The 17821-nt window shown below is 42.4% G+C and overlaps 1 protein-coding gene across 4 annotated transcripts; it reads left to right on the top strand.

Moving 5' to 3' along the window:
* The first annotated feature begins 2017 nt into the window (after positions 1–2017).
* Positions 2018–17821, top strand: LOC115158236 (repulsive guidance molecule A). Of its 4 annotated transcripts, XM_029706925.1 has the most exons (5): positions 2018–2113; positions 8699–8739; positions 11133–11281; positions 13921–14432; positions 16243–17821. In XM_029706925.1, the coding sequence occupies exons 2-5, from the start codon at positions 8702–8704 to the stop codon at positions 16939–16941; spliced, it is 1398 nt and encodes a 465-aa protein (XP_029562785.1). In that variant the 5' UTR covers positions 2018–2113; positions 8699–8701; the 3' UTR covers positions 16942–17821. The 4 variants fall into 4 exon arrangements, with proteins under 4 accessions (XP_029562785.1, XP_029562786.1, XP_029562787.1 ...); XM_029706926.1 differs by lacking the exons at positions 2018–2113; positions 8699–8739 and adding an exon at positions 10437–10480; XM_029706927.1 differs by lacking the exons at positions 2018–2113; positions 8699–8739 and adding an exon at positions 10462–10524.

Consider the following 17821-nt stretch of genomic DNA (forward strand, 5'->3'; position numbering starts at 1 on the left):
TTGGCATGGTCCCTGCTCATTTTAACCCTCTCGCATGCCGCTCTGTCGCCAGCGGGGCTTTGTGTGGTCACATACCTCCACCATAGCAGACATGGAAAACATTCATAGACCAGTAAGGCCAAGAGATTAGATGGCTCCTCATAGGCTCTGGCTCTAATAATGCTTCAAATTCAACGGTGCCATGTTGCCGCAATTTAGCCTCTTTGTCTTTGGAAAAAATGCATGCCATGTATCACCATACTATCACACTATCATTGGTCTCTTGCACTATTTCGTTGATGGCGCCGTTTACGAGTGGGTGCATGTCTTAATGTGTGTGTGTGTGTCTGTGTGTCTGTGTGTGCGCGTTTGTGTGTGCATGTGTGTGTGTGTGTGTTTGTGTGCATGCTAGTACCAGTATGTGTGTGTGTGTGTGAAAAGAGAAAAGAGGCATGACAGGGGATTACTTGTAGAACTAGCAATGGATCAACTGAAACACAACATTGACTGAATGGCCAAAGCAGCTGTCTTTGAACAGCTGCCCGACTGAAAAGATTTGCTAGAAACAGGAAGAAAAAAAACTATGAGGATGAAGCAAACGAGGCCTGTGAGGCCTTTCACAATTTCCCAAGTTTGAAAAATGCACGCTGGATTAGGTACCTTTTACTGGACATTCATGTCGGCTTTAAGGGAGTTTCACAGGATGTTTGAATAGATGCATGTTCTATGCTACACTGTGAGTACAGAACGTACTGTAAGCATGCTACCAAACTAAAAAGCACAAATCCAAAATCTACACACATGTCCAACAACCCAAACTAATTCTGAGCAATGCAACAAACTGAATGGAACACATTGGTTTTTTCAGATATTCCATAGTGTTTGGTTGCTTGGCTTCATGGAATTTACAGGCTGGGGCGACTGCCTTGGTGGCACAGTCAGCATGGATTTCCTGTAGAATGTTAGTCAGATTGAGGCCTCTCTCTCTCCCATTCGCTCTCTCTCTCTCTCTCTCTCTCTCTCTCTCTCTCTCTCTCTCTCTCTCTCTCTCTCTCTCTCTCTCTCTCTCTGTCCCCCTCTCCCTCTGCCTGAGGCTTTCTGGCTGCTCTAGATCTCATAAATCAGCCGTAGCACAGCCCTATCCTGGAGCTACCATGCACAGACATCCTGGCAAGGTTGATCACACTCACATCACCTCGGCCTATTTGCAAGAACCAACTGATAACCAAACACATTTTATGGGGCCCCAGCACATGATCAATCTTGTCAGGGAACGCCGTTCATGTGCTTGCAGTCTGAGTCTGAACCACATAAAAGAATTGGATGAGGGTAAACGCATAAGAAGGCTTTTTCTTTGAAGGTGTTTTGATGCTGAAGTTTCAGCAAACTATGTCTGCAGGGTAAAAATGACAGAAATTAAGCTGTGGAGCTCACTTTACCCTTCATATTTGTCAAGAAAGATATTTTCCTTAATTAATTGTATGACATGATAGTATGGATCTAAGACTAGGTGCTTGCAAATCAGTGTGTGATTGTAGAAGTTGGGGGTTGGAGGTGTGAGAGAGAGAGGGAGAGAGAGAGAGAGAGAGAGAGAGAGGGAGAGAGAGAGATGAGGATAGAACATGACAACACATAGAGCTCTCATTCACTTTGCACAGCGGTCCACATGCTCTGTTAACACTAGTGCATGGTCGGTTGTCTGCCTCGCAGGCCTTTGGAGAATATGGGATGCCGTCCAAAGGCGACACATGTTGTCAAGCCAATGAATGTCTATGAGTGTGAGTGCGTGTGTGGGTGTGTACAGTATGTGTCTATGTGTGTGTGTTTGTGCATGTTTGTGTGCATGCATGTGAATGTGTTTGAATCTTTTTTCCATTCTATTGTTCTTTTTTTTCTTTTGGAAATGCCCTACCCAGATATGTAGGAATTAAAGAACATTGATCACTAGTAATCAAAGTGCCGATTCTTTTAACGGACAGCTGTTGTCATATGCTTTAATTCCCAGCTATCTCCCCCTGTATAGCAGAACGGCACTTAGTCCACCAGTTGAGGTTGCAGGGGAACGAGGGTTAACTGTCTCTGCCTGGTCCAACTGCCCATTCAGCATACAACATCGCACACATACAAATCCAAGGTAAGTTACATTTTTTCCCTCTGACATTGCTTTCCAACCAATCAATCACTGTCAGATGCTGTACTGAAAAGAAAATACTAAATGCAAACTGTTGTTCATGACATACACTGAAAATGTAATTCTGGTCAGGGTCAATATTTGGCAATTTTGTATCTTAATTCATTCCTGCCAGTACTGAATAGTAAAATATAACTAAAAGCATCAATCCTCCTATGTCCATTCGAGTCCTTCTGCCCCTCTGGCTATACCAGTAGCCGATGACAATATGTGTTGACAAAATACATGTACTACCTCTCTGCGAGAAAGGAACGCGACTGCTTAGGGGTGACTATGATGTCTCTTTATAGCGAATATAAGAAACATCTGTTAGAAGCCGAGAAAACGACAGTAATATCCATTTCCAAGCAGTGAACACTGAATTCTTTACACGATACCCAGATCCTATATCTCTAGTATTGTATTCAGTCAAGCAGCTCTGATTGGTGTGAATGTTTCCCCAAGTCTCCCAGTTTTGGGTTCCTTGCCCCACACAGAAGCATTCTTTACATGCCTCCAGAGGTAAACCTTGGTGAATAGGGATTAGTAAACTAAATTTACACACTAGTCTCTTGAGTTACCGTCTGCCTGTCCATCTATTCCTGGTCCTGGACTGTTGTTTGTGTGAGCTAAGTGTTGGAGAATAGCCTTTACTCGTGTCAGATAGACCACTTCTGAAAGACTATCAGATTGATAGGCTGGGCAGAGTCATACAGTGAAGCATTTTGAGTTCATGCCATGTCACTTCAGGCATAGAGCACATTGCAATGGGACTGAAGGGTAGAAAAATCGAAACTCCAATAAAAATAGATAAATATGTATGATTTGCCCCACATGGTTTGTTGAGTTTAGAGCAACTTACTTGAACTGTCACAAATGTCAGCTGAATTGTTAGATATTGAGGCCAAAAAGTATTGTGGTTGCAAATAAAACATAAATATGTTTTATTGCCAAAGGTGCAGTGAAATGTGGTTTTAAATGTACGCAAATGTTAAATGTAGGCCTATGCATACCTTGTTGTTAGGAGTTTGGCAAAGAAGGAAAATATATATAGAGATGGGCAATGGAGAGGAACATTTTTTCCTTAATGTCTTAACCTTCATGTTTGCTTAACGCTTACCCATATGTGGATAGGTCATGGATAAGTATCATTGCACTCAGTCAAATGTTTACAGTTTCTGCAGGAGAAGAAAAAAGAGAGCGGTAGTAAAAAGGAAACCAGCAGAGGAAACCTTGGGTCTTTGGTGACAGCATGGGGCAGATGCGGGAGGCTATAACTCTCTCTCTCCGGCTGAGGGAGAACTTGCCTTAGACAAATGGACTAACACACACAACCCACATCCCTCTTTCCACCTCCCTTACCTGTTAATGTAGGAAACGCTCAACTCTGTAGTTGGAGAGGTCTGTGGTTAGAAGGTTCAATGATAGAACACAATCATACGCTAGAGTCGATTCTTGGAAATATTCAACAATGTGTATATATTTTTGATTAAATGTACCTTTACTAGTTCAGGTAACCCATAAACAAGGCAACATACTGTATATCCAATCCGAAAGAATGTATGTAAATTGGGAAGTCTTTTTTTCGTTATATGTCAGACCCCAGTAAGACTACCTGTCGCCATTGGCATCATCTAAAGGGGATCCTAATAAATCAAATCAAAGCTCGTAACATTGAAAAATGTGTGGTATGGATCACGGTCATTATCGTTTTATTCACTGGTGAAGCCTTTTAGAGCGAATTGTCCATCATTTCCTGGCGGAAAGAGTGTCATTACAAAGCAAAGCAATTGGCTATGTGTCTCTACTATTCAGCCTGCCCTAGGAGTCCAGGGGGGGGGGGGGGGGGGGCAGGAGAGGGGGGAAGTGAAAAGCCCAAGCATGTTCTAGCAAGGCAATGGAAATCAAATCAGCTTGCGACCTGCTTAGAGAGTGCATATGGCATAATGGCATTATCAATAAAGTACTGAAAGTGCTATTTCTGGTTGTGTTATAAAATCAGTTTTTCAACCCAAGACACATTTTTCTTGCTTCATCACTATCTATTTCACAGTCCTTGCAAATATTATTTTTTTTGCAATACCTAATGAAAGGGAGTGCAGAGCAGGCAAGGTACTTTGTGGTTAGATGACAGTTGAAAGATTAGGGAAGCTTCAGTGCTGATCTGTCTGCATGTTACACACACCTTTCTAATCCTCCCACACATACCTCCCACCTCAGGGGCCTCGAAGCTTACTGTCTCCTGACTCACCTGCACTGCAGATACACAGGTAGTGTCAGGGTCAAAGGTGAGATCCCCTTTACTGTGGTCGGCCAGGCCATGCTGCACTCTCTCCCTTTGGGGAAGGATCAGAGGTCCCTCTGTATTCTGCTCTGCATGTATTTGCTCCATCATCCCTCATCACCCCCTGACCTAAAATCTATGGTTACCTGTGAGTTGACTATCTATTGAAAGGCACTGAGCTTGACGCTATGTCAACTACATTTGTTCTGTTGAAAAGGAGGAAAGGGGGAGAGAATTATTGCAAGGCTGTGAGAGAATAACAGAGAATTGAGAACAGGGACACTTCAGTGAAATTATTTTAATTTTAGTTTAGGATTACATTTAGGGTTCATAGACAACTGTATTGCATTATATACAACGTTTTCATTGTAGGCCCCTAGTCAAGATAATATCAATATGTTATATCTACTGTCTGGATCAACAGTTAGTCAATCCAAAGTGCAAACTTAATTTTTTCAGATAGGAGGTATGCAATAGTGCCCTCTCTCATGACATAACCGCCTCACATGACCCACAAATAAATGAATATGAATATTCTGGGGACAAAATCTACAAGCAATCCTATAACTCAATAGTTTTCTGTTGAAAACCAGTGACCACACAGCGTGTTCAAAAAGCATAGCTTCTGAAAGTAGATATACAGCTCCTTGATAACAGCTTATGTTGACTCAGGCACACACATTGCCAAAACACTGTAAACAGATGCACGCATGGCCTGCTATGGAGAGGGTTGCAAGCAGCTAGAAAAACACTGTGAGGATCCCCCTCTGTGCTCTGTCAGGTATCAATCATGGCCAGTAAGTGGGATCCTCGAGGGGAGATGCTATCAGGACAGCCCTGTACACACTCACACCGCTTGATGTCTTATCTGCCTACAGATAACAGTCCCTTCGCTGTGAGTGGCCTGCCCTGCATCATGAAGCCATGCTCTCCCTACTGCTGCTCACTCAGAGACTCACACTCACAAGGTACTAACTAGGCCACTTACCTTATACAAGAGCCCTTTAAAAGAACATTTGAGCACTTTCCACTTTAGACTTACGGAGTGGCTGCAGATCCAACTTTTCTAGACCCCTTATCCCATGGGCTAAAGGTCCCAAAGCTTCTGCGCATGTGCGGTATTCTCTACTTACGCAAGTCTCTAATCTACTCATAGAGAACAGGCTACTCTGGTGAATGGTGCTTGTTTAATAAAGTTCAATCCAAGCTGATAAAAAAGTCCGAAAGATCACGTTATGATAGTATTGTACATAACGGAACCAAATATAATAGCATAATATAACGTTACTGTAAGACAAAAAACACCACCTAATTTCTTATGAGATTTTAGGACGATTGTGCAAATCGTCACATTTTTCCTTCATGCGGCCACAACTCAACAGCTCATGCCACTAGGCAAAATATCTGATTTGATAGAAATATACAGTGCGGTTACCTGCGTATCCTACGGCCTAAATCTTACCCCTCATATTACAGGTGTATCAGAGAGTAAGCATTTCTCTAGATTTTGTTATCAGATTCTATCCCAAAAAATCTGGGGACAATTTCAGTGGACAAAGTTAGTGTGAAACAAACCCATGTTGTTTTTAATCATAAAGTTTTAGATAAGGATTGCTCTAAACAAGAGGTGTGTACTAGTTTGTAAAGGTTTTCAGGAGAGCACTGGCCCAGTTTTCTGGTTTCATCCAGACCACAGCGCAATGGACCTAGTAACAAAAACAAGCACCACGGTGTGGAGTTGGTCCCGCAGTGTGAGGACCTTAATGAGGAACATGTGGCGCTGCCCAGACACACAGTCAGAGGAAACCCAATCCCCTCTCCTTTTCTTCCCCCTCTCTCCTGCTCCTGCACACTCCTCCTCCCCACCTTCTCGTTTCACTCTCTTCTTCTCTTTTACGCTACAGTTGCCAGATTCCTGGGGATCTTTCTCTCACTGTCTGACTCTCAAAACCCTTTCCCTCTTCTTTAATTCTAGTTTCCGTTCTCATACTACTCATTCTCATCAAACCCCATGTTTTCGTCAGTTACTCTCTCCTTACTCCTGTTTTTACTCCTTTTTTTACTATATCTTATCACTCTTCCAATCCCTATCTTTGCTTCTTGCCAAAATGCCTCTGATCCCTTTCTCTTTATTTCTCTTGTTTCTCCAACTCACAAATGGAGCCCAGCTGTTCCTTCTCACTGGCCTGGCATTCAGGCCTGCCGTGAGGCGGATGGCTAATTTTACCAGACTGACCTCATTTTTCTATTGTATTAGAACAAGTGATCCAGTGTCGGGAGAAATGTACTGGCTTTAAGAGGCAGAATATGCATATTTGCTGGGTCATGCAATGCAATATGCTCAGAAGGAAAGGGGGAAGAAAGAGCTCTTTCTCTGCCTATCAAGCTCTACGGACCATCTATAGGGGGTCTCTTTCATGTGAAGAATTTATCTGGTCCATCCATCTGGATGGATTAGCTGTTTGCTTCACTGAGCTATGTTTGAATGATTCACAAATTAGGGCTGTGACGGTCATGGAATTTTGGATGAGGGTTATTGGTCAGCCAAATGACCGCGGTCACTGTTAAAACCGTTGAAATAGCAAAAATACGTACTTTTTTTCTTCTCTTCTGCTCCTGACTGCATGTGCTGCCATAGAAATAGAATGAATAGAACGGGCATCCCCGTTCAAGTTAATGATGGCATAATGGGTGGACTGGTGGCCATTGTGAGTGTACCCATAGGAGCAAAGCAGGAAGTGTACCCATCAATATGGGTTTTGACTAGGTGGTATACAGCTACGACCGGAAGTGACTTTTTGGTAGCAGGTCAGGAGAACCTACGCAGCAAGTTAGGAGAATTAACGTACAGTAGCAGGTTAGGATAATTTAGGGTTAAGGTTAGCTAAAATGCTCTCCCAACCTGCTTTGAAAGATCACTTCGGGGCATAGCTGTATTTCATCTAGTCACAACCATCAATATGTGCTGTGATTTGTTGAATCAACTCAACTGACATTACTAAAAATACATTCCATTGCATGAGCAACACATAATTAAGAATTAGAATACTAGAATGGACATCAATCAATCAATCAAATGTATTTATAAAGCCCTTTTTACATCAACAGCTGTCACAAAGTGCTTTTACAGAAACCCAGCCTAAAACCCTAAACAGCAAGCGATGCAGATGTAGAAGCACGGTGGCTAGGAAAAACTCCCTAGAAAGGCAGGAACCTAGGAAGAAACCTAAAGAGGTACCAGGTTCTGAGGGGTGGCCAGTCCTCTTCTGGCTGTGCCTGTATAAACAATATTTATAATTATATGATCATATTTTACGTTGACAATAATTCTATTAAACAATTTATGATATGTCACACCATTTTATTTTCCTGCGTAAGTTAAATCAGGATTATGCCTCTACTGCCATTCATTCCAATTAGACTGGTTTGGATTTATCCCTGACCAATATGGCTGCCATTTTCCACTCATTCTGGAACTTTCTGGGTTTATGACATAGTCCCTCCAGTAATTTAATAGGATCTCTATGGAGCCACATCAGTTAACATCATTTGAATGAACATTCTACACATGTCACAATACTAGGCAGCCATTGCGAGTATACCCATGAGTTTACCAGTCAAATTGTCATGGTTATAGGTTCCAAGTCTGTTCTATTCATTCTATTTCTATGTGTGCTGCTGCAGGGAGGGGGGCATTGTCTAGGGCAGCCGAAGATTTGTTTGCTACAACACCCTGCTTGTTTCAGCAAGGAGTAAAGAGTCCATGTTACCGCAGAAATAGACTTAACCGTGCGAATGGCCGGCAGTCCCGTCTTCAGTCAGCTGTTCGTTCTACAAAGAAAATCAGAACGGTTATGACGGTTATTTTATTTTCATGACGGTCTTCATTCATAACATCGGTTACATGGTTATACGGTAATTGTGCTATCCCCAGTGAAAGTCATATCAATTCTTCAATGGACAAAGAGTCTACATTTATTTAGAGAGGATCAGTTCACAATTCAGGACAAACCTGGAGAATTGTTATCATTTACAACTGACGTCTTGGAGTTATTGTTTGGATTCCGTTACTGAAGTAGGCTATAGAGAAAATATAAACAAGTGAAAAAGGTAGCACTAAGCATGTCGTATTGGTTTCTCTTTAAAGACGCAAATCACAAATTGCCCCAATTGTCTTTTTCATAAATACATATTCAAAAATAATTGTATTCCTGCACATGCTTTGCCTTCAATCACAATAACTGATTTCTGTTTTTTTCTTGCAGAAAATGTTGTCTACAGATCCTGAAGATGAGCATTTTGAGAGGTGAGAGACAACCTGAAACTTTGTTAGGAATAAATGCACATGCCTTGCTACAGGCTCATGTCTAAGAGTCCTAATGACTATCTGCAAACCTGTGCAGCAGGGAGTTTGAAATGTGTCCGTAGTAGAGAACAGCCATGAAACAGATCAAGCCCAAAATTAGCTGAACAAACACAGTACGTTGACCCTCGCGGGACAGACTTGGCACAGTGTATCAACTGTGGCGGAGGAGGCCCTTCTGACAGAACAGAACAATCCAAACGTTCCACTTGGGTTGAGCTGTCTTCATTTCCCCCTCCAATATATATATCAACCCCACATCAACAAGGACTGTGAGGACCTTTCAAGAGACTGACAGAGCACCTGAATCACACCATTTTGTGGGCCAGAGGAGCCAGCATGTGTATAGAGAAACCAGTGATCCAATAACAGTCTGGGTTCAAGTTTCAACTTACAAGTTTTTGGGATACGCATGGTATACATCGTCCAATGAAATGCTTACTTGCAGGTTCCTTTTTGTCAATGCAACAACAATAAGAAATAGTAAAACATAAATGGCAGTAGAATAGAATAAACATTTTAGCATAAGTATAATACAGGCACAATTTATAGTCCAATATTTACACGTGTATTGGGGAAGGGGGGAAGGGAGGCAAGTGTATAAATTGAGCACAGGAGGTTGGTGGCATCTTATTTGGGGAGGAAGGGCTTGTGGAAATGGCTGGAGCAGAGCTAGTGAAATGGTATCAAATACATCAAACACTTGGTTTCCATGTGTTTGATGCCATTCCAGTCGCTCCGTTCGGGCTATTATTATGAGCAGTCCTCCCCTCAGCAGCCTCCACTCAAATTGAGCAGTATAATAATTCAGTTGCTTCTAATAAAGTAAAAAGAGGTATGCAGCCCGGCGCACAGAATGTTACATTTGTCTGAGTAAATTCAGTTTTAAATCCAATTACAGAATTATGCCAAGTATGATTGTTGATCTTCTTTACACCAATATTTGATTGACTAATTACTTGTCCATTAAAAACCCTACATTTACATGACATGAGAACCACAGAAACACAGTGGTGGCCATGGAGCAAAACCCAATGATTCTGCTCCATGCAGATGGCCCTGCTTTGCAGCTGTGCAAATGAAAGACGAAGTGTCGTTCAAGGCAAGGGATGGAAAGTTGGCCACAAAAAGAGAAAGAGTAACATACAAATTGCTAACTGAAAATGTAATGGAAAAAATAATAGCAGCAGTTAGCTGAGAGAAAATAATTCATCGAGAATGTCTCTCCTGTATTGTGAGTGTTCAAATAATAAGCTGCCCATCTTTATGGAGATATAATACTAGGGGGGAATGCTACACATTCACCAGATTTATCATCTCTGGCAATGTTCAGTGACCTCAGGTATGAAACAACATCCAGGGTAACATATGTAAACCCATATGTATGCATACCAGTGGAGGCTGCTGAGGGGAGGACGGCTCATAATAATGGCTGGAATGGAGTCAATGGAATGGCATCAAACGTGTGGTTTCCTGTTGGTTGATACCATTCCATTGACTCCATTCCAGCCATTACAATGAGCCTCCACTGATGCATACGTGATTGTAGGTCACCAATGAGCTTGTATGACCTGCCTCCCCAACAATTTTTCAACTTAATAGCAAAGTGACAAGAGTATCTTGACACGGCGAGCTCACTCCCTCATGCTGTTCATATGCCACAAATCTGTTATTCAAACCTAGGGTAATTTACTACCACATAATGCCCAACTTTGTTATTCATGCTAGGTGAGCATTTTCTTCAGAAGGTAGGGAAAGTAATGTAATGATTTAAGTTAAGCAGAGAGAAACAACAGGGTTGTTTGCATTGGGCCATTTGCTCTCCAGCTATGTTGAGACTCAGGGAGATCAAACAGGACAACTGTCACAGCTGAATGCCCTATAGTGCAGAGAGGGAGCTGTGTGGACAGAGCTACAACTCCTATCTCGAACTCTCTCCTGGAAGAGGTTTACTATTTCTTTCAGATAAATCATATAGGCTGCAAACACCACGTTTTAGTTGTAAGTGTAATTAGATGTGAGAAACGAATTGTCGTCAGCTCTATCCTGGCCGAATACTTATTGTAACTGGCTACCAACTACTACGATAATCATTTCGAAACGACTTCATTGTCTTGAGAAACACTTTCCATTGGCTTAGTCCCACGATTGCCATAAACCGCATTATGTAAATATAAAGTGGTTAACGAGTAATTAGTATTTCATTGGCCAACAACCACATTTGAGCCCCGTCTACTGTGTTAGACCCCTCCCATGTAGAGCCGCCCTGCAGACGGGGCCCTTTTTGAATGACAGCGCTTGGGAAAGAATACGAATGTTTGTCTAATTTCACGCAGCTACAGCGTCGATGAGCAGCAGTCGGAGAACTCCATTCTAACTGAATGGATTGGCATGGGGAGAAGCGGACCTCAAAACTTGGCTAAGCGGCAGCTTTGGAACTGTATTACTTTTACGATGGTTTTACTTTCGCTGCTGCTCCGACCAGGTAAGGCAACACATTATGTATGTTCTGTGTGCATATGCAAAACATTTTTCCCGCACCCCGAATGATTGATGGAAGACTTTCTTGGCTTTCGAGACTAGTTCACAAAAAAAAAAACACTTACGCTTTCGGGAATAGTTATGAACTGAAACATGGGAGTGTATTTTGTTTACCCTGTACATTTCTGTTAAGTTGGAGTTAGTCAAACAGTGATTGGTTACAAGTTACGTCGGTAATCAGCGAGCGAACTAGCTTGCTGCGTGACTAAAACGGGCAGTTAGCGGCTAGCTAAACTACATGATCTAATTTACTTTGCTAACCATTTGTCCAAAGTATCTAGCTAAATGTTCGAGATAATGCAGTCTTTAAATATTTTTCACGGTCGAAGCTAGCTATAGACCTAATGATGTATTCACACACGAAGTCTTAAATAAAGTTAACGTTCCTTGTAGAAGTTGGCTAATTAAGCACGTTAGCATTTAGCTTGCTAGCCTTTTGACGTCGCATTTGCAAATTTGTATTCGAACATTTTTGTAAAGTAGCGACACATGGCTAACACGTTTTTAACATGTAAGTTAGCTTGCTAACTTAACGCCGTGGTTAGTTTTAGTCGACGGTGTTTTTCAGTTCACGCTTCATTTGTTGTTACAATGCGTTGGTCAGACTTTTCGGCCTCTGAACGTGTCCGTCGTAACTTTAAAAAACTTCGGCCTGAGTTTTGTATGCATGAGCGGTACGACACGTTGTGTAAGTGTGTTGATTTGTTAGTTTGAGTAACTTTTGAAGGTCTTTTGAAAAAGTACGTAATGGCTAGTTAACGTTACAAGTTTAAGTGACAAGAGTTGTTACAGATAAATACACGGGGATTTGAGACGAATGTGTTTTTGGTCCAATCGTTTCGTGATGTTGTAATGTTTCGACCATTTTCACCGTAGATCCTTAGATAAGCTTCAGATAGTTAAACGCTATAGATTAAAAAAAATGGAATTGCATTGCAACACAGTATCCTATAAATTAGTATTGTTAGTGATGGTTGAATTTTAAATTCTTACTTCCCCATAACGTTGTAGGCTGCTATGACATGGTTGTGCATTTTGGTTGGTGTATTCATGTACATAGCAGGATGAGAAAGATAATTCTTATAATACTGGATATGCGTGCCTTATTTACATTCTAAAGCCACCCTCTTATTTTGTTTCCATTAAAATTGTTCTCACGCGCCTATTGAAATATTTTTTTCGCTATGCAAATTTGGCCTATTCTCTTAATCCTTTCCCATTTCCGCACATAGTTCTCACATTGCGTCTTGTCAAGGTCTGACCATAAAGCCTTTAGAGATGGACATGGTGGTTTGCGCTGTAGGCTGTGCCAAACGGACAACATTTTTAAGCAGAGTTCGGTGACCTCCCTGTAAGCACAGGGATCATTGGCGGAATTCAGAAGAGGGATGTAGAATGCTTCTAGATTGACCTCTCACACGACATCTCCGTTTTGATGAACAGTTGCCGAGACCCATGTAGGGCATTAGCCACTTGAAAATGTTTTCAGTTTGCAACCAATTATCTTTCCCCACTGTCTGGGGAAAAAATAAATAAAAATGACAAGATTTGTATTATTGCAAGCTCATCATGCCTTTTGGTGTCTGGAGGCCTAGTGTCAATTATCTGAGCTTCTGTCAATGTGAATATGATTATTGTTCATAGTTCTGTTTTTAGTCTTGTTGAAGCTGTATTATTAAACTGGATGTAATGTGTGACACTTGCACAGGTGAGGCAATACATGAATGTCATGCAATGCACCTGTCACCTCAAGAGAAGCCTATAGGGTTCTCAAACGTGAAACATCAGAATACATAGTCTCCTTGTTACCCCCAAAACATATTTACTGCCAGATACAGTGCTGAGTAATAACTTAACACAGGAAGTGCTGAATTTATACGATCCTGACTGGGTCTTACATCCTTGCCTTCGACCAGCTGTTAGTGGGTTGCTGAACAAGCACTGCTCTTTGTGCAGTTCCTCTTGGGTCTGAAGTCAACCTCCTATATATTGGACATGTGCACCTTTATTGCGCCTCCTATTGGCCTAGCAAAATCCAAACCACATTCATCACCCTTTAGCAAACTACACAGATTGGCTTCCTCCAGGAGTGAAGCACTGTTATTTCTGTGACAGTGAGTTAGGGGGGGCTATTAAGTTTTGACTGATGTTGTTCTTAGACGGAGTATGGTACCATGCCCCTGTGGGCTGGCGCATTTGGGTTTTAAGTAGCAATTTTTTTCGAATGTAAACTCGATAGGTGGAATAGTTTAACTGTCCTGCTGCACGTAGCTGGGTTGTACAGCTGATGTGTTAACTCAAATTAATTATAACAAAGTTATTAGGCAGTAAATAGACTAGCCTAATTACTGTGATTATCTATTGGAAACCTATTTTATATGGTCGTTAGAGTTAAGCACTTTTTGCATACATTTTTCATTCTTAGGAAGAGTTCAGACAAACACATTCGTATACACCACCATTTAACTAGTTTCCGCTTCGGTGTACACAATGTTCATTATCTAAATAAATGACTTTCCTCCCATTTGTTTCTGATGTTGTTGGCAATGATAAACACGTAACACCTGTTTCCTCCCCCTACAGCACACTGCCAACAGTGCCGGATCCAGCGCTGCAATGCGGAGTACGTGGCCTCTACCTCTCCCTCTAGTGGTCTCCAGGAAGACTCCCCGTCCGATGTGGACTACTGCATCGCCCTGCGCGCCTACGCCCTGTGTACCCGCCGCACGGCGCGCAGCTGCAGGGGCGACCTGGTCTACCACTCGGCCGTGTTCCGTATCAAGGAGCTCTTCACCCAGCACAACTGCTCCAGCGACGGGCCCACCTCCTCGGCCAAGGCCCCTAGCACCTCCAGGCCAGTCGTGTCCGAGCTGTGCGACTATGAGAGCCGCGTGCTGGCCTCGGGCCCTGCCGGCCAGGGAAAGAAGTATGCCCACTGTGGATTATTCGGGGACCCACACCTACGGACTTTCCGGGACGAGTTCCAGACCTGCAAGGTGGAGGGGGCGTGGCCTCTTATCGATAACCGTTACCTGTCGGTGCAGGTGACCAACGTACCTGTTGTCCTGGGCTCCAGCGCCACCGCCACCAGCAAGGTAGGCCAAGTCATGGGTTCATGTATGGTGATTTTGCTGCCAGTAAAACATATGGCCCCAATCATAACAAAGGTACCTGAACTGTATGTCATACACTGCATTCAAAAGGAGACTGACACAATGGTTCAAGATGAACACGTATATCTCAAGTTAGGATCTGTCTCCAGTGACTTTACCTCTCATTCCTTTTCCAGACACCAGGGGAGAGAGGGCTATTTAGTGGTGTTGGATCACAGACATGCTTGAGCGCTCTACCTTTAACACATGGGTGGTCAGTCATATGGTAGTGATTAACGCTTGCCCCAACATTTCCCTCTCCCACAATTGGATAAAAAAAATTAAAAAATCCTCCACTCTAGTCAAATAATGAACAGATATTTTTCTTGAAATATGGAGTAATTTGAAAAATTAGATTTTTTAAAAATATATTTTTATTCTACTGTTTGGTTTATCTTAATAGCATCTTATCCTGAAGTCAGAATTTTTAAACCTGGTTCTTCATATTGAAGGCCACACTTGGAACTTGACTTACTACATTTGTAGATTTGCACTGGATGAATACACCACTTGGTAGACACTAAAAAGTAGGGCTACTATCAATTTAGACTAGTTTACCATACCACATTTGCTAAAATCTGTTTTCATTAGTGAATTTTTCAGCTCTTGTAGATTACAAGCAAAAACACGAAGGATTGGGTCTTGGACTACCTAGACCTCTGAGAAGATCAATAGGCCAAATCATCTAGGCATAGGCTAGATTTAATAAATGCTGAAGTGATAATGACTTTCAGACCAGTTTGCTGAAACTCAAGAGCTTTTGTAAATAACCTACGCTAGATTGCGTATGAGTTCGACGTAAACCAAACACTAGTAATGGGGAGAACAGATTTCAGAGCCAACTATTTCAAATTATAATTTTTTGTGCTCATGGGGGGGGGGAAATGCAACGCCAATACCGCATGCCCCCACCGTCCGCTTGAATTGGGGCAACTGTCAGAGTACAGAAAGGAAAATCCTTCATCAAATACAGTATCCCCTTAACTGTGAAGTGAACCATAGCCAGCTCTTTGACAAAGCTTTGAATTTTTTTTGGCGTAGTACTAAAAATCCAGTCTGCACTCCAGAGTCGTGTCAAGAGCTTTGGCACAGTGGCAGTTGTGGTGGAAGGTATTTCTGATTTTCTGGGACTATCAGACAGCTGGGTTTGTTTTGATCCTTCACTCTTGTAAGAAAGGGTATGGAGCCATACATGTGCCATGGTTTATGACGTTAACAATATTTGTTTTAATGGCACAGATTAATGTGGGAACACTCATTAGTTGGCCTAGTCGTTTCTTTGGATTTGGTTATTTCCAAGTTATTGTTCCAAGACATCACCAATGTGTTGCTGATGCTTTCTAGTCCATATTTACTGGAAAATAAGAGTATAATGAATATTTCTGCTCACGGTGCTTTCCTTCCATCAGATTACCCAAACGATCTTACACCTTTTCCAAGAGAGACTGGAGTTTGTTTTCAAACTTTAAAATTAACTGTTCATGTCATAAAAAGTTAAGGTCCTGCTGACACACTGTGGCTCAAAATGGTACTACACCTGTTGACGGCCTCTGATGGCGTCTGCTACTTTAGTAGTTAGTAATCAGGGTGTGCAGGATAATGCTTCAACAGCTTTTACCATCAGCATAGAACTATAATAACTAATAGTTGTCCACCAAACAATACTACAGAAAGTAAGGTTTTCATAATTCAATTTTGATTTCAATGGAGTGTTTAATTGACTTGCCTTTGTCTCTTCATTGTTCTCTACCAGATAACAGTGATCTTCAAGTCGTACCACGGCTGTACAGAGCAGAAGGTGTACCAGGCCACCACCGAGGACCTTCCCTCTGCCTTCCAGGACGGCTCTCGGACTGGCGGGGAAGGGGGCAGTCTGTGGATCGTAGAAAAGGTTGGCGCCGGGGGCCGCCTGGTGACAATCCAGGCCCGCTACATTGGGACGTCCATCATAGTGCGCCGGGTGGGGCGCTACCTTACCTTCGCTATCCGCATGCCGGAGGACACCCTTGACTTTTCTGAGGAGAACAGTGGGCTGCAGCTTTGTCTGCACGGGTGCCCTCGCAACGAGCTCATCAAGGAGCACACGCTGGGGCGCCAGCCCCTTCACCCCCGCCTCCCGGGCTCCGGGTCTAACCCTGAGCTGGGGCCTCTACTGCCCCCACATCAGATCTACACAGTGGAGCGTGCCACAGCCAAGTGCAGGGAGACCCTGCAAGTAGAGGACATATACTTCCAGTCATGTGTGTTTGACTTGCTCACCACAGGGGACCCTGAGTTCTCCATGGCAGCCTACGGGGCCCTGGAGGATCTGAAGGCCCTTCCTCCCAGCAAACTGAAGCAAAACTCTCCCAGGGCTCCTCATGTTCAACAAAACAGAGGGGGGCCACACACATTGGCAACAGCCACCCCCAGTCTGGTCATACTCCTGCTCCTGGTTCTACTGCTTTTGTAAAGAGTGAATACGACACGCAAACAAAGTGGAAGTGATGCCAGCTTGAAGGAGTGTCTGTTTTTTTGCATTTGTGAATGTTGTAGTTCTTTTCCTGTCACTAAACCATTTTGTAGGATTGATCCCTCAAAGGATACCAGTGCTTCTTGTCCCCCCAGACACAGGTTGGCTGCCAGCTTCTACCACTTAATTGAGTCCGAGCCTGAATGCACGCAATCAAGGTGGGATCGGTGGTTAAGTGCTTAATGCGCACTCTATTTTCACACTTGTAAATTGGATTAAGACAGTTACTGGATGCTTAAATGGGAAATTCGTTGTAACGTGGTTCTGTGCCTTATCAAAATAATATTTGTAAATGTCATATTTTTGGGAATACATCAAGATGCACACAATCATGTCAGATATCATAATCAGAACGTATCAGGCTTACGTGAGAATAGTCTATAGTGCAGAGACTTATGGAATGTGTATCATCATTAGGCACCTAACGGTTAACACCAAGTTTAGTTCCTCAATGTTGTCATATTTACTGGACAATGTTTCTTACATGGGATGATCCAACAACTAAACGAAAATACTACCTATCCAAATGTATTTGGGTTTTGGTATAATATTCTCAGTACTTTTCACTCCACCCAAATGTGATCGCATTCAGTTAGGCGAAACACTCCCTCTTCAAGCTGCTTGGCTTCCAGTTTTTTAAAGGTAAAGAAACAATCTCTATATAATAATATATTGAAAGAGTGTATATGTGTTTTATATTGTGTACATTTGCCTGTGTATAGATTGTTTTACACTTGTTCTGATTAGTTAGGTATTTTTGAATGAACTAATGCTTTTTACCTTATCTGTAATTTTCCTTATTAAAAAGTGTTGGACACCA

The sequence above is a fragment of the Salmo trutta genome, chromosome 22 (genome assembly GCF_901001165.1).
Source record: "Salmo trutta chromosome 22, fSalTru1.1, whole genome shotgun sequence".
In the NCBI taxonomy this organism is placed as follows: domain Eukaryota; kingdom Metazoa; phylum Chordata; class Actinopteri; order Salmoniformes; family Salmonidae; genus Salmo; species Salmo trutta.

Excerpts from the sequence above, each read along its gene's own strand:
- LOC115158236 (XM_029706925.1), top strand. The coding sequence starts at position 8,702 with ATGTTGTCTACAGATCCTGAAGATGAGCATTTTGAGAG. Across the intron at positions 8,740-11,132 it reads GAAGATGAGCATTTTGAGAG|CTACAGCGTCGATGAGCAGC; the intron begins GTGAGAGACAAC and ends AATTTCACGCAG. Across the intron at positions 14,433-16,242 it reads GCGCCACCGCCACCAGCAAG|ATAACAGTGATCTTCAAGTC; the intron begins GTAGGCCAAGTC and ends GTTCTCTACCAG.